This window comes from Lissotriton vulgaris, chromosome 1_1 (genome assembly GCF_964263255.1).
Source record: "Lissotriton vulgaris chromosome 1_1, aLisVul1.2, whole genome shotgun sequence".
In the NCBI taxonomy this organism is placed as follows: Eukaryota; Metazoa; Chordata; class Amphibia; order Caudata; family Salamandridae; genus Lissotriton; species Lissotriton vulgaris.
In genome coordinates this window covers 1,732,026,640-1,732,040,510 of record NC_141685.1, presented here as the reverse complement: position 1 = coordinate 1,732,040,510, position 13,871 = coordinate 1,732,026,640, and the positions used below count along the sequence as shown (strand labels likewise).

At 45.8% G+C, this 13,871-nt stretch overlaps 1 protein-coding gene across 1 annotated transcript in view; it reads left to right on the top strand.

The window, feature by feature from the left end:
* Positions 1–13,871, top strand: part of KRR1 (KRR1 small subunit processome component) — a 188,054-nt gene that overhangs the window by 85,478 nt on the left and 88,705 nt on the right. The window contains exon 6 of the mRNA XM_086918997.1: positions 5,214–5,270. Within this exon, the coding sequence (XP_086775123.1) occupies positions 5,214–5,270 (57 nt within the window). The remainder of the gene's footprint in view (positions 1–5,213; positions 5,271–13,871) is intronic.

The window sequence follows — 13,871 nt, the reverse complement described above, 5'->3', positions numbered from 1 at the left end:
TATGGGCCCATGCTTTCCGTGCCACAGGACTCAAGCTAGCCTGGCTGATGAGAGGTGAAACCCTGAAACCGGTCCCAGAATGCTTGTTTCCGGTCCAGGGAGGCCCTGGCCTGTAGTTTTAGGCTAGACTGTTCCCATGGGGAGCAGGGTCAAGACTGATTTGCATATGGCTGTGTTTAAACTGGAATGGGCATGGGGAGCAAAACATTATGGATTTAAGCTCAGATCTCTGTATTGGGGTGAATGTTTGACATGTGCAGCATTCTGTCCGTCAGTTGTTCTTTTTACAATGTTAAACCTGTAGCAAGACATTGAATTCCAAAGACAGTTTTATTGAAGGCAAAAACCTCTATCCTGTTTGTATGGAGACGAGCACTGGAATTTGTTTGGGAAGAGGTGGGTCAGAAGTTCGATGAGAAACCAGCCTCTTGTCTTAGAACCCAAGAAAGCAACCAAAATCTGCCTCTGAATTGTCACAATTCTAAATCCCTTGTCCTGTTTAACACAACTTAGCTTTATCTGTTGTCCTCATTGTTATAGCTACTTTTTCATACTTAACCCTTATGCCGCTCTCCTGACGAGAGCATCTTCTTCATCAAGCAAAACTGCATGAGTGTTGTATAAAGTTCATTTTTATTTAACATGTGTTTAATAAAATTGACTGACCGTGATATGGTGCATTCTGTTTTTCAAGGAATTTGCACAAAGAGGGGCGTATAGATTGAAAAATGTGGGCCGAGTGTCTTTTATTCCGCAACTTAGCCTCTGTAAATACCTTGCTTTCCGGTCTTACCTGAATTGTCGTTAGAGATTAGCACATTTTTATGAGTTGAATGTGGTCACAGCTTTAACTGAATAGTATTTAAATCTGTCCCATAAATGATAGGCCTATGTAGGGTTAGTGGATTGGATACTAAATTAAAGTAGGTGTGTTTTTATTACCAAATGTCTGTGCGAGGTGATGAGAGCTTAAGTAATGTGATCCCCTGGTTAATCATAATTGATCCAAGGCATTCTGGATTTTTTCCAGATTTTACATGTCCGTCTCCTAGAGTACCCTTGCCCTTTACAGGTCAATGTGAGATTTTTGATAGCCTGTGTGACTGCCTGATGTTGGGGATTTCCAAAAGTAGTCTTGCTGGTGCATTTTGCAGGACCTGGAGCCTATTCAAGTGTTGCTGCTGCATATTTAAATATAACTCATTTCAGTAGTCCACTTTGAAAAGTATAACCATAGTTACAGATTTTTTTAGCTTAATATGGGCTAAAAGGGAAAATTATTTTGAACAATCTTAGACCATAAAATGTTGATAACGTAACAGCTTTTACCTGTGGTCCGAAGATCAGCTTATTATCAACTATTACTCCAAACTTTTTACCTTTGCATACTGGTTTACGTCGTGAACCTTGTTCTTTTGGCCAACAGGCTAATGTCCATAGGGGGAGTTTCCAAACATGATAACCTCAGTTTATTTGGCATTGAATTGCAGGCAATTCATAGTCATCCAGTCTCCAACTGCAGTCATGGAAAGCAGATGCTGCCTGATGATTTGAAGCAGATAAAGCTACCACGATTTGTGTATCGTCTGCGTACGACACAAGTTCCAGCCCAAATGCTCTAATAAGAGAGACCAAGGTTTTACGTAGATCTTAAATAACGTGGGGCTGAGTGCAGACCCCTGAGGTACCCCACACAGGAGTGAAAAAGGTTTGGAAGCAAATTGATCAAGTGCTACTACTTGAGTTCTACCGGACAGAAAGGATTTTAGCACTTTAAGTGCTGATCCCTGAATCCTGACAGCCTGATACACTTGACCAGCTTACCTGAGGAGTATTAGAGCAGCGTTCCCACCTCCATTGACTATGGATCTAATCTCCACAGTTGATTTTATTAAGGCAGTTTCGGTACTGTGACCACTTCTAAAGCCAAACTGGGAAGTATAGAGCATCATATGGTCAGATAGAAAAAGCTGTTAATCTGGAGCTAACCAAATTCCTATTATTTTGGCTAGAAAAGGCAAACAGGAGATTGGTTGATAGTTATTAGGATCATCTGGATTTAAGTTAGGTTTTTTAACAGCGGTAATATGGAGGCTTCTTTCCATATTGATATAAAATGTTCTGTTTCCAGCATGGAGTTAAACATTTCAGTTAAACTAATTGCTACTTTTTCAGCAGCTTGAATTATAATTGATGGAGGACAAGGGGCATTTGGTGACCCAGATTTGATGAGAGAAATAATAATAATGCAGAAAGGTTTGAGAGTTTAGGAAGATCTTTTGTCAGAGGTAACTTAGGTTGGGTTTTTTCATTTTGGGATGGATGTTATAGTTCTCCTTTTTTTTTTTGGTTTGTATCTCTTCCTCCATAGCCTCTTCTGCTTTCTACATATTTGTTTTTGGAGCCTATGGTTGTCCGTAAACCAAGGGGCAGAAGAAGAAATTCTCCTAGCATTTGTTAGATTTCAGAGATGTGGTAGCCTCTGCAGCTAATTGAATCCATTCAGTATAATTAGAGTAGGAGTGTTCTAAATTGCTGGAGGGGAAAGGTATAGAGTCCAACAGGATTTTGTTAAAAATTTCTCCTTCATTTTTATTCCAAACATATGTATTGGTTTTTTGAAGGCGAGCTGGACCAGTATAACATTTTTAATGAACTTTTATGCCAAATAAGACTGCATGATGGTCTGACTAGGTTAACGGGATAGGGTTATTCATATACATTTTGTGAGGATTCCGTTTAGTGTGTGACCAGCTATATACGTTGGAAGTTTCAATAATTGAGGCAATCCTAGATTTCAAGCGTTTCATTTAACTTACACGTGTCACTATCTTCGAGGTTTTCAAGATGAAAGTTAAAATCTCCCAACATAGTAAAGTCATTATTGGTCAAACCTTCCTCTAGAAGGGCGTCAATGTGTTGAATGAAGGTGACCCTAGGGCCGGGGAGCAATAAATGAATATGCCTCAAATGATTGCTTATTTGAAAGTTGGATCATGAACTGAAAGGCCTCACATTCTAATGCGGTTACCTTTTTAACCAAAGCAGGCATATTGTCTGAGTAGGAGGGAGAGACACCCTCCTAGCTTTAGAGGTTGTCTATATGATGAAGTGTGAAGTTGCGTGAGACTGCTATTAGGTCAGCACTCGACAACTGGTCGGCTCATGTTTCGGTAACCCAGGCTATATCGAGCTGATGCATTTCCATAAATTCCCTAAATTCAAAATGGTGATTGATGAGGGATCTACCGTTTATCACAGCGCATTTAACTAAATTGGAATTGGAGAAAGGAGTGGGTGTGCTACCATTCCTTATTGATGTGCTACATGGGACTTACTTTGTTATTCTGTCCCAAAAGCGCCTTTCTAGAATAGATCAGCGTGGGGGTTGAAATAGGCCAGACAAGCTTGCCTCTGGTGTGCCTTCGGCGTGGATGTGCTATGAGACTCATTAAATTCCCTTGAGGATTGGTGGGCGTGGCCTCGAAAGCCCACATTGCAGAGCGCAAAGGAAAATAGGTAAGGAGCACTTAGATGGTCAAAACCATGGTCCAGCAATCCTGGTTGCTCTCCCCAGGGTCCCCTGGGAGGGACAACTACTAGTAAATTAAGCAGAAGTCTAAATACTAGGGTTAACAGTAAAACATAAAATCATTAAAATGGTTACTTCACCCTTTCAAGATGGCGCCCCGTGTCAAGGAGCCATGCACCTCCTATTAAAATGCACTAGAGTGCGGAAATACAAGGAAATAAAATGGCCTTGTAGCAATGCTCTCCCATCATGCTCATTTGAAGCAGGAGGGAGTACATTCTGATGCCAAGCAAGGTCTAGGACTTGGGGCACACATCTTGGGGTCAGGACTCACTCCATTAGAGGCTAGTTGTAGGGCAGAAGCAGGTCCAGGCGGTGCTGATCTGCTGGGTAGTTGCAGGGAGGTATATGGAAGCTTGTTGTATCTCTGTACCTCAAACAGGTCAGCCAAGTAACCCTTGGAATCACTGCTGGGGATCCAGTGTCCAAGGCAAGCAGGTCCAGTCTTCCTGCTGTAGACAGCCGGCAGACCACCTTCTGAATATTCTACAGTTCCAGGAGTTTTCTGATTCTTATAACCAGTGTCAGCCTCTGGGTGGGGGGTGCCCCCTTTGTTTACCCTCCTCCCCCCTCCCCCCCCCCCCCCCCCCCCCCTAGATGTGAGCTACATTTGTCAGTGACTGGGCAGGCATCCCTTAGATGTCAGGAAAGGGGGTCGGCACAGCCTTGAGGCTACCCTTTGAAGCTCAGGAACAGCAGAGTACAACCCCCTAGACAACATGCTCAGGAGAAGAACACCCTCTTTCAGACTGAAGCTCTTTTTGTCCTCATGTCTGGAAGGAATACAGAACACACCACAGGAGTCATTCACCCTGTACACTGGCAAAAGGAACATTTGATTTACACTCAAAAATTCAGACTTTCTAAACGTGGCATTTTGTAAATAGTAATTTAAATCCAACTTTACCATTAAAGACTGTTTTAAAGTACAATTCAGATGAGTGCAAGACGCCTTTCTGGATTGTTCCAAACTGAAGTTACCACTTATTTAGTGTAATAAGGTAACCTGGTGCTAGTCTATGTGAGAGATAGCCTTGCTGCATTGCTTGCTACATTGAAAAACTCCTTTAGGAGTTTTTCACTGTCAAGACATGTAAAACGTAAACACACATCCTACTTTTTAGACACCATTTACCCTTCCTCATGGGATGTTAGGGCCTACTGTAGGTGTGACTTATAAGTATTAAAAGGGATGGTTTAGGCCTGGCAAAATATTTATTTTGCCAGTTCGAAATGACAGTTTAAAACGGCATTATAGGTGGTATTGAGAAGCCGGAGACAAGTTTTACAGCGCTGCTTTAGTGGGTGGCATAACGGGTATGCCAGCCCATTTATAGCATTTACTTTACAGACCCTGAGTACATGTAGTACCTTTTACTAGGGGCTTATAAGTAAATTTAATATGCCAATTACTAGGAGTAAAGACACACAGCGTCCTAATACCGCAAAAACGGGTAGTGAAGGAAAAAAATCTGGGGGAAATACCTCACCAAGGATGTCAGGTCTAACAGTAATTATTTACATAAGTATTTTGCTCATTGCTTGGTGTAAAGGCTAGTGTAAATGAAAATTTAAAACAATAATTTGAAAAGATAGGAAAAATGATCCTGTTTTCTTTCAGGTTCGCAAAGTGGTCCTGGACACAATGAAAAATATTCATCCCATCTATAACATTAAGGTAAGAGTTTTATAACTCGGCACATTTTCTATCTTGAATACATAATGTAAAGTTACGTCTACTTATTTATGATCTTGCTTTTGTCTTCATGTATGGCACATTGGGCAAGGTGTGCCAGATGCATGGGAGTAAACAGGTTCCCTTCTTGTATAACGTGTGCTTGACTTATAAATGCAGCCTTGTAACCCCAGCGCCTTCAGATCCTCACAGGTGAGTAGTTGCGCTTCACCAACCCTGATTGATTGATTGATTAACCAGCACTGGCAAAACCAGTAAGTCTGTAAGTCTCTCCTTAGCAGGTTGTTGCAATGGATGTATTTTCTTTATTGCAAGCATATGCCACAACAATAAATCAATGAAATTAAAATTAAAATCACCATGTGTAAACATGCTGGCTGTATATTTGCAGTCACATTTATAAATTAGAACATAGTGCATATAATTTAGGTAGCTTGTTATGGGTGCTTCCTAGCTTGAAGGTGTATTTGGAACTGTGTGGATAGCCAGTTCGAATGCACATCACAGGAAAATGATAGTTATTGATGCAAACAAAGGGTACTATTGGCTTTGAATTACTGTTAATCTGAAGACATTGCATGGATGATAAGAGATAAAAAATGGAAAGAAAAAAGCATTAGCAAAGTGAAGTATTGGTCCACCACCCCTGGCACTGAAGCACTCTTATCTTGCTGCGGATGTGCTCCTGTGATCATCAAAAAATGCAGTGACTCAGTATAAGAGAGCCAATGATTTTAGTGGGCGGACCCACTACCCATGCTGTGTGGGCAAAATCACAATGTGATTGACAATTAAACTTGCTAAGTGATGAAGAGGGCTCGCCCAAAGACCGTGGGCGTATGTATATATGTATGTCATTTTTATGTATACATATTTTTGATTATATGAGACAACAGTTAAAGTTGTCCCCATGCCAGAAATCATAGTGAGTGACTGTGCCCTCACTATATTCTTCGTTGTATTGCATTTTAAGTAAACTCCTTTTCCTGTAGAAGTTATCTTGCATTTAGTGCAATCCATGGTTGATGCTGGTTTAACTAAAATCTTTTACTTTAGCAGGATATTTGCAGTAAAAATGTGAAAAGTGCTTAAGTCTGAAGTGCACTAGGCAGAAACAGTACAGTATTACAATAAACATGTGTGGGGGAGCTAAGTTACAAAAAATATTGATTAAATTAGGGCACTAAAGGCGAAGGGAAAGTAAAGAAGAGTGTAATAGAAATTATACGAGGAGACTCCACTGTAGTTATAAGGTCATGGGGGTTCCATTGTGGAGAATTGAGGTGGTCCTAAGATAAAAAGTTGGAAGTGGCAACATAACTGTATGTAGCTCCCTGTGGGTGTTTCTGTGTTGCAAATTAAATAGTTCAACTAAATGTGTCTTGCTGTGTGTAAATTAAATGTGCTAATTAAGTGCATACCAGTTTTACAGTGTTTAAGAGAAAGAGCTGGTTGGCAACCATGATGAGGTGTCCAAGATGGAGCACTTGAGTTGCTGACTTAAACTCTCTCAAAACCACTATGAATTGAGTGGTATGGTTTGCTATATTTGAGGGAGCGATTGTTAGGCATTTGAAACCACTGGACATGCATCTTGAGGTTTTTAAACTATAACCTTTGAGTTTAAGAGTAGAAAATCTGAGGTAACATTGTATCTGGTTAAGGAACCTTCCATTCTTGGTTGGATAGATCAAAGATCTTTAAATATTACTGTGGAACGAGATAGTATGGACCAAGCCTTCCCTATCAGTGGAGAAGTGTGGCTCAACGGTTAGAGGCGGCGGACCCGGAGGCAGAGGTCGGCCCGGGACCAGGGTTCAGTTCCCGACGCGGCCTGGGTGCAGGACCAATGTCAGCGGGTCCGATAAATCTCGCCTCTGTGACACTCTAACCATGGGGTTCCACGCTGCTACTCTGGGCAATAGCTTGCTTAATCTCCACTCCGGCCCCATCACTGCCGGGAATGCCTGGCTGCACCTTGGGGATGCCCAGTAAAAAGGCCATCTCACAGGGAAAGCCAGGACGGGTTCTCCAGTGGTACAGCGCTGGGTCGCTCCAGGGTAACCACGCGCTCTATAAATCCAACATTCATTCATTCATTCATTCATCAACATCAGGTTGTTTTGGTGAGCGACTAGGGAGAAGTTTCATAATATATTTTCCAGGAAGGTTCTCAAACAAGAAGGGTTCCATCATAAAATATTATTAAAGGATAGTTCCACACCTGTGTTGCATAAAGTGCATAACATTCCACTTGGTGTCAGGGAAGAAGTGATCACGGAGCTCGGAAATTTGTTATGGGTGGCACAATTGAGAGAGTCAAAGTTACGGACTGACTCGTTCCTTTGGTCATGGCCCAACGGGCAAATGATAGAGTATGCATCGATTTGAGAGATTTGAATAATCCCATACTAATTGACAGTATTCCTGTGCCCAAGACCAGATGCTGATCATGACCAAAGTAGTTGAGTGGTTTTCCACATTCAACCTCTGCATCACCAGATCCTGTTTTTATCCTGACAGCAAGTGGTTGACTCGTTCTTAATACTCTTTGAGTGTTTCCAGTTTATACAGATGCCATTTAAATGGGCATTATGTGTTGCCGAGTTCCAGCAATTAATGTGCCTACTTTATAAGGATCGGTATGGTGTAATTTTTTATTTTTTGCAAGACAACATGTTGGTCATAGGAGGGTTCTGAATTTCTTTTTTGCCCTGATCATAAGCTCCTCAGAAAGACCATTGGTAGACAATAGGCTACCTTTCACATTGCCAGAATGTCTCTGAAGTTATTAGATTTCAATTATAGAGTTCAAAATGTCCCTAGAGAGAGAAACCCATTTCTGTATTTCCTTAGCAGATTCCCCCTTGACTTAACACGACAACTTTCTTTAGTTAAGTGGGATGGTTTTCTGTAACCTTCAAGAAAAATGACAGGCGTTGAGGCTATTATTAAGGTCCAATTGATGGAAGGGATATAGCAGTGACCCGATTTTGATCAAAGTACGTGGATGTGTGTTGGGCACATGGGAGAGTGTGATGATTTTGGGAAGTCAATAATGAATTGTCTGAGAGCGGAGATAGATTCCTGCTGAGGTGTTCGAGGGTTATTCCCCCTGTGTGTGTTGCGAGGAGCAAGGTTTTTGAGAGCAATAATGGTCACCTAAGAATTGTAATGAACAAAACGAGAGTTAAGACGTTATATTGGTGACCAGGAATGGTTGTGGCATGAGGAATATAGTGAGTCTGATAAAACGAAAAAGTTGTAAAAGTTCTCCGCCCCTGAAGGTTGTGCAGTTATTGACAACGTCTGCTATGCTGAGTGACTTGGAATCTCCGCCAAAGAGAACTGCAAATTCTTACAGGTGGAAGTTGAATGAGGACACAAATGATGATAAAAGAATTGAGTGCATGTTCCAGTGGACGCCAGTAATGGGTGAATGAAGGAATGGGTGGAGCAGAACAATTGCTATCCTCCTTGGAGTCCACCTCTTCTTTGGAAATGCCTGTGCTTGTGGAGATTCCTGGTAAAGGACAGTTCTCGACTAAAACGGGAAGAACTGTGAACTTGCTAAAGAAATTTGAGGACTATGTAGTGGGGTGTGTTAACTGTCCAATATTTCTTACATCCTTAGCTACTTTAATTCTTTAAATATTTCCTGTGCTCCTTGTTATCTTTTATTTTCATATTTTTAGATTGTGTTTAATTATTAAAAAGACAAGGAATGAGCAGCGTCTGCATGTTCTCGTGCTGGACTTCTTATGAGGTCACGGTGGTTCCATTGTGAAGCCTTGGGGTGGTTCTGAGGTGAACAGTTGGAATTGGCAGCAGTACTGTATGCTGCTCCATGGGGTTGTTGCTGAGTTGCACAATAAATAGTTCTACAAGACGTGTCTTGTGTGCTACATCCAGTCCCCCACAATTAATGTTCGAGGCATGTGGGCTGCTGAATTCATATCTGTGCATAGATCGCTGCCTAGTGTTGGGTCCTGATGATTGCACATTGTTGTCCTGGAAGAGTCTTCGAAGTATCACGAGATAGGTGGCTCCTCCCCTGGACTACAGTGCGCATGGGCATCGACTCCATCCTCAGATTGTTTTTTTACGCCATTGGGTTCGGATGTCTTTAATTCCCTCTTGTCGGAATCGATAAAAAACTTTCTTGAGACCAAAAGCTCTTTAGTCTATACGTCGGTTTTGTCTTGCGTTCGGCTTTACTCCTTCTAGCTCGGCTCCGAGCCGGATTCTGTACTTCCGCGTGCTCTCGGTGCGGAAGGCCCAGTCGACGCTCCTGACCTATCAACCGTCCATCATGGAGTGAAGTCCATTCAAGAGATGTCCGGTCTGTAACTCGAAGTACCCCCACATCGACGTCCACCCGGTGTGCAACAAGTGTCTGTCGCCGGACCACGATGAGGACAAGTGTATGGCTTGTTCACGCTTCAGGTCCAAGAAGACGCTTAAGCTTCGAGGAGCTGTGCGCATGGAGGCCCAGCAATCTGCTCCGGCGCCTGTGGACATCTTTGATGCAGGGGATGTCGAGGGCGAATCTATCCAGGACGTTTCTGAATCAAACCCTGCGTCGGACGTCGAAGAAGACTACGACGCAGATGCTGAGGTGTTCGAGGGCGAAGAAGTCGTCGAGGAGGTAGGAGACGACGACGGAGCCCTCGAGGCCATGGAGGATAGCTCGGATGAGGAGCTTCCTCAAACTGACTCTGGGGCCGTGCCTATTTATAAGGCCCAGGTCGAGGGATCGCCTTCGGGCCTTACCCAAGATCTCGATATGGGTTCCACGGCCCGCCTTCGGGCCCGGCCACGGACATAGTTACCGAGCCACTCCCTGGCAAAACGAAACCGAAAGTGAAACCTACGGTCTCAACGCCAGATACTGCGCAGATGCCAGCATCGAAACCGAAAGTACGCATCGCTTTGGTCGGCTCCAAAACTTCGGAGGCTTCGGCGCCGAAGAAGCAGAGGGTGGCTGTCGAGCCAAAAAGTCAAGTCAAGGGCGTCGAGACGAAGTCTGCCGCGCCGAAGGCTGAGGTGAAGGTGGTCGATACGGGCGCGTCGGCGCTGAAGTCGGTCGACGCCGGCAAGGGCCTTGTCGACCCGAAGAAGGCTGTCGGCGAGCCGAAGAAAACTCTTGGTGACCCGAAGAAGCGACTCGATGACCCGAAGGTCCTCACTACCCCGCGTCCGCACGACAAGGCCAAGGGCGCTGCGCCCCGAGAGTCGACTCCAAAAGTGGCCTCGAAGGATTCCATTGAACCAGCGCGCCCATCCGCCGCATTCACCAAGAAGGTGAAGGACTCCCTGCAGCGCATCCGTGAAGGCACCGTGTCGGTCGATCCGAAGGACCCTCCGCCTGCGAAACCTGTGGAGAAACCAGTTAAGGCGTCCACGCCGATCCACTTCACGTTGCCGCCTAAGACGCCGCCGAAGGCTTTCGCTCCTAAGGCAGTGGCCGGCGTGCCCGAAAAGGTCTCCTCGGCACCGAAGGCGTCATCGGTGGTTCACGGCCCGTGACCTCGACGACCGTCGGGGGATGAGCGTCAGGAACACTTCATCGACGCCGAAACGGGCAGGCTTTCCCTCCTGAAGCGGAAAATCACCCCAGAACCCCAAAGATCCCTCTCAAGAAAAAGAAGGACTCTGCTTGCTCTCCCGTCCTGGTGGAACCCCTTTCCCCACAGACTCATGATGTGTCGCCCACTTACTCAGATGTGGACCCTGGTGAGGGAGATGATGAGGATGAATACAATTATCCAGTCTATACAGACCCTGAGGATACAAATGAACCCTGGGCAGCTGGTGGTGACCCTGGGGATCCTCATTCAGGACAAGGCCCTCAACTTTTTTCTGCAAAGACTTCACCTACAGAAGACTCTGCTGCTTTCAATGCCCTCATAGAACGGGCTGCTAACAATCACAATGTCCAGCTGCATGCTGACCCTGTGGATGTGTATTTCCTCTTTGACACTTTTTCAGTATCAGAAAAAACTGTTAAAACTCTGCCTATGCTGAAAGGTGTTTTAAAGCATGCTGCTGAAATCTTTAAAGAACCTACCAGGGCAAGGGTGATAAACCCTAGGATTGACAAAAAATACAAGTCGGCGCCTACTGATCCTACCTACATTAAAGGACAGTTGCCTCTGGACTCCCTTGTCGTCTCGAATGCCTGGAAGAGGGCTAATTCTCAGACTACGGGTGATGCTCCTCCCCCAGACAAAGAATCCAAGGTCTTTGAGGCTTCGGGGAAAAGGGTGGCAGCACAGGCAGCCAACATCTGGCGCATTTCTAACACACAGGCGCTTCTACCGCGCTATGACAGGGCACACTACGATACACTAGAGACCCTGTTGCAACACCTGCCTGATCATTACAAAGAAGGGGCTGAGATGCTGATTCAAGAAGGGAAGCTAATCTCTAACGCTTCCATTAAGTGCGCTCTGGACGCAGCCGATACCGCTGCCAGAGCTATAAATACCAGTGTTATGCTTCGGACACATGCCTGGCTGAGAATCTAAGGATTTAAGCCAGAAATCCAAACCACCATCCTGAACCAAACGGTTAACCCAGATCACCTGTTTGGCCCAGAGGTTGACACCACCCTAGAAAAAATAAAGAAGGACACTGACACTGCAAAATCCATGGGTGCCTTACAGTCCCAGCAGTTTCGGGGTGGGTCCTTTCGTCGCACCAGCACTAGAGGCGTCTCCAGGGGTCAGCTCTCCCAGTCCACGCAATACTACAAGAGCAACACTCAGACTACTTACACCAACAAGGTGGATATCGTGGCAACAGCGCCAAGGGCAGAGGACGTGGCAACAACAGCTCCAGATCCTCTGCCACCAGCAAACTGTGACGCTTTGTCACTGCCCCCCGACCACACAACACCGGTCGGGGGGAGACTCCAGCAGTTCCTGCCCGTCTGGAAGTCCATCACCACGGACAGGTGGGTCAGAAAACGTATCCAATACGGTTATTGTCTGGAGTTAACATCCACTCCGCCCAACATGCCCCCAAGGCACCGTCCTATGTCGGACGAGCACGAGCACGAGCACTTATTGCAGCAGGAGGTCACTGTCATGCTGCAAAAAGGAGCAATAGAGCTCGTGCCACTGCAAGAAAGAGGCACAGGGGTATACTCCCTGTACTTCTTAATACCAAAAAAGGACGGGTCCCTCAGGCCCATCCTATACCTCAGGCCACTCAACTACTACATCCTGTCGGAGCACTTCCATATGCTGACCCTGCAGCAAGTGCTCCCGTTGCTCAGGCAGGGGGATTTTCTCGCAACTTTAGACCTAAAGGATGCGCACTTTCACATTCCACTGCACCCTTCACACATGAAATACCTCAGGTTCACCATCCAAAACCAGCACCACCAGTTCAAGGTTTTGCCTTTCGGTGTCACCACGGCACCCAGGGTGTTCACAAAGTGCCTGGCGACAGTGGCGGCGCATCTCCGGAGACGGAACATCCACGTCTACCCTTATCTGGACGACTGGCTCATCCAAGGGAAGTCAGCCCAGCAGTGTGCCGCCCACATGTCCCACACCATTCACCTCCTGCACGATCTGGGATTCTCACTGAATTACCCAAAATCCCACCTCCAGCCCGCCCACGTACAGCAGTATCTGGGTGCGACCATAAACACTCTGGCGGCCACAGCACAGCCAAATTCAGTGAGGGTCAGCAGCATTCAATCGCTGATACAAAAATTCAGACCTCAACACTCGCTTCCAGCAAGAGTGTTCATGCAGTTGATCGGCATGATGGCCTCCTGCATTGCCATAGTCCCGCACGCGAGGCTACATATGCGTCCGCTTCAGGAGTGCTTAGCACGTCAGTGGACTCAGGCTCACGGGCAGGTGAAAGACCTAGTGTTGGTGAGCGGTCGGGCATACAACTCTCTGCATTGGTGGAATCCACTAAACCTTTGCAAAGGCTGACCATTCCAAGAGCCTGTGCCACAGATCATCCTGACGACAGACGCTTCTCTCCAGGGATGGGGAGCTCATGTACTCCATTACACAGTGCAGGGACTATGGACGCAACAGCAGAGGAAGATGCACATCAATGTTCTGGAACTGATGGCGATCTTCATGGCACTGAAAGCCTTGTAAATGTAAATGTATTGGCATTTATATAGCGCACTACTTACCCGTAGGGTCCCAAGGCGCTTCGACCGCTGTGAAACCCTTCCTGGCTTCCCTGAGAGATGGTCCCTTAATGGGTATCTCCAGGGTGAGACCAGGCATCCCCGGCGGTCTGGTGGGGCCGTTAGTGAAGATGAGGCAAGCTAATGCCCAGAGTTGCCGAGTGTGATCGCTGATCAGAGTGGGCACCGAGGCGAGAGAATTATCGAGTCCGCTGACCCTGGTCCAGAAACCTGCCGCGCCGGGAATCGAACCCTGGTCCCGGGCCGTCCTCTGCTCTCGGGTCTGCCGCCTCTAACCAGTGAGCCACACTACTTCACTCAAAGCCTTCAAAGTACATCTGTGCAACAAGGTCGTGTTGATCCGGATGGACAACATGACGGCCATGTACTACATTCAGAAGCAGGGAGGAACTCAC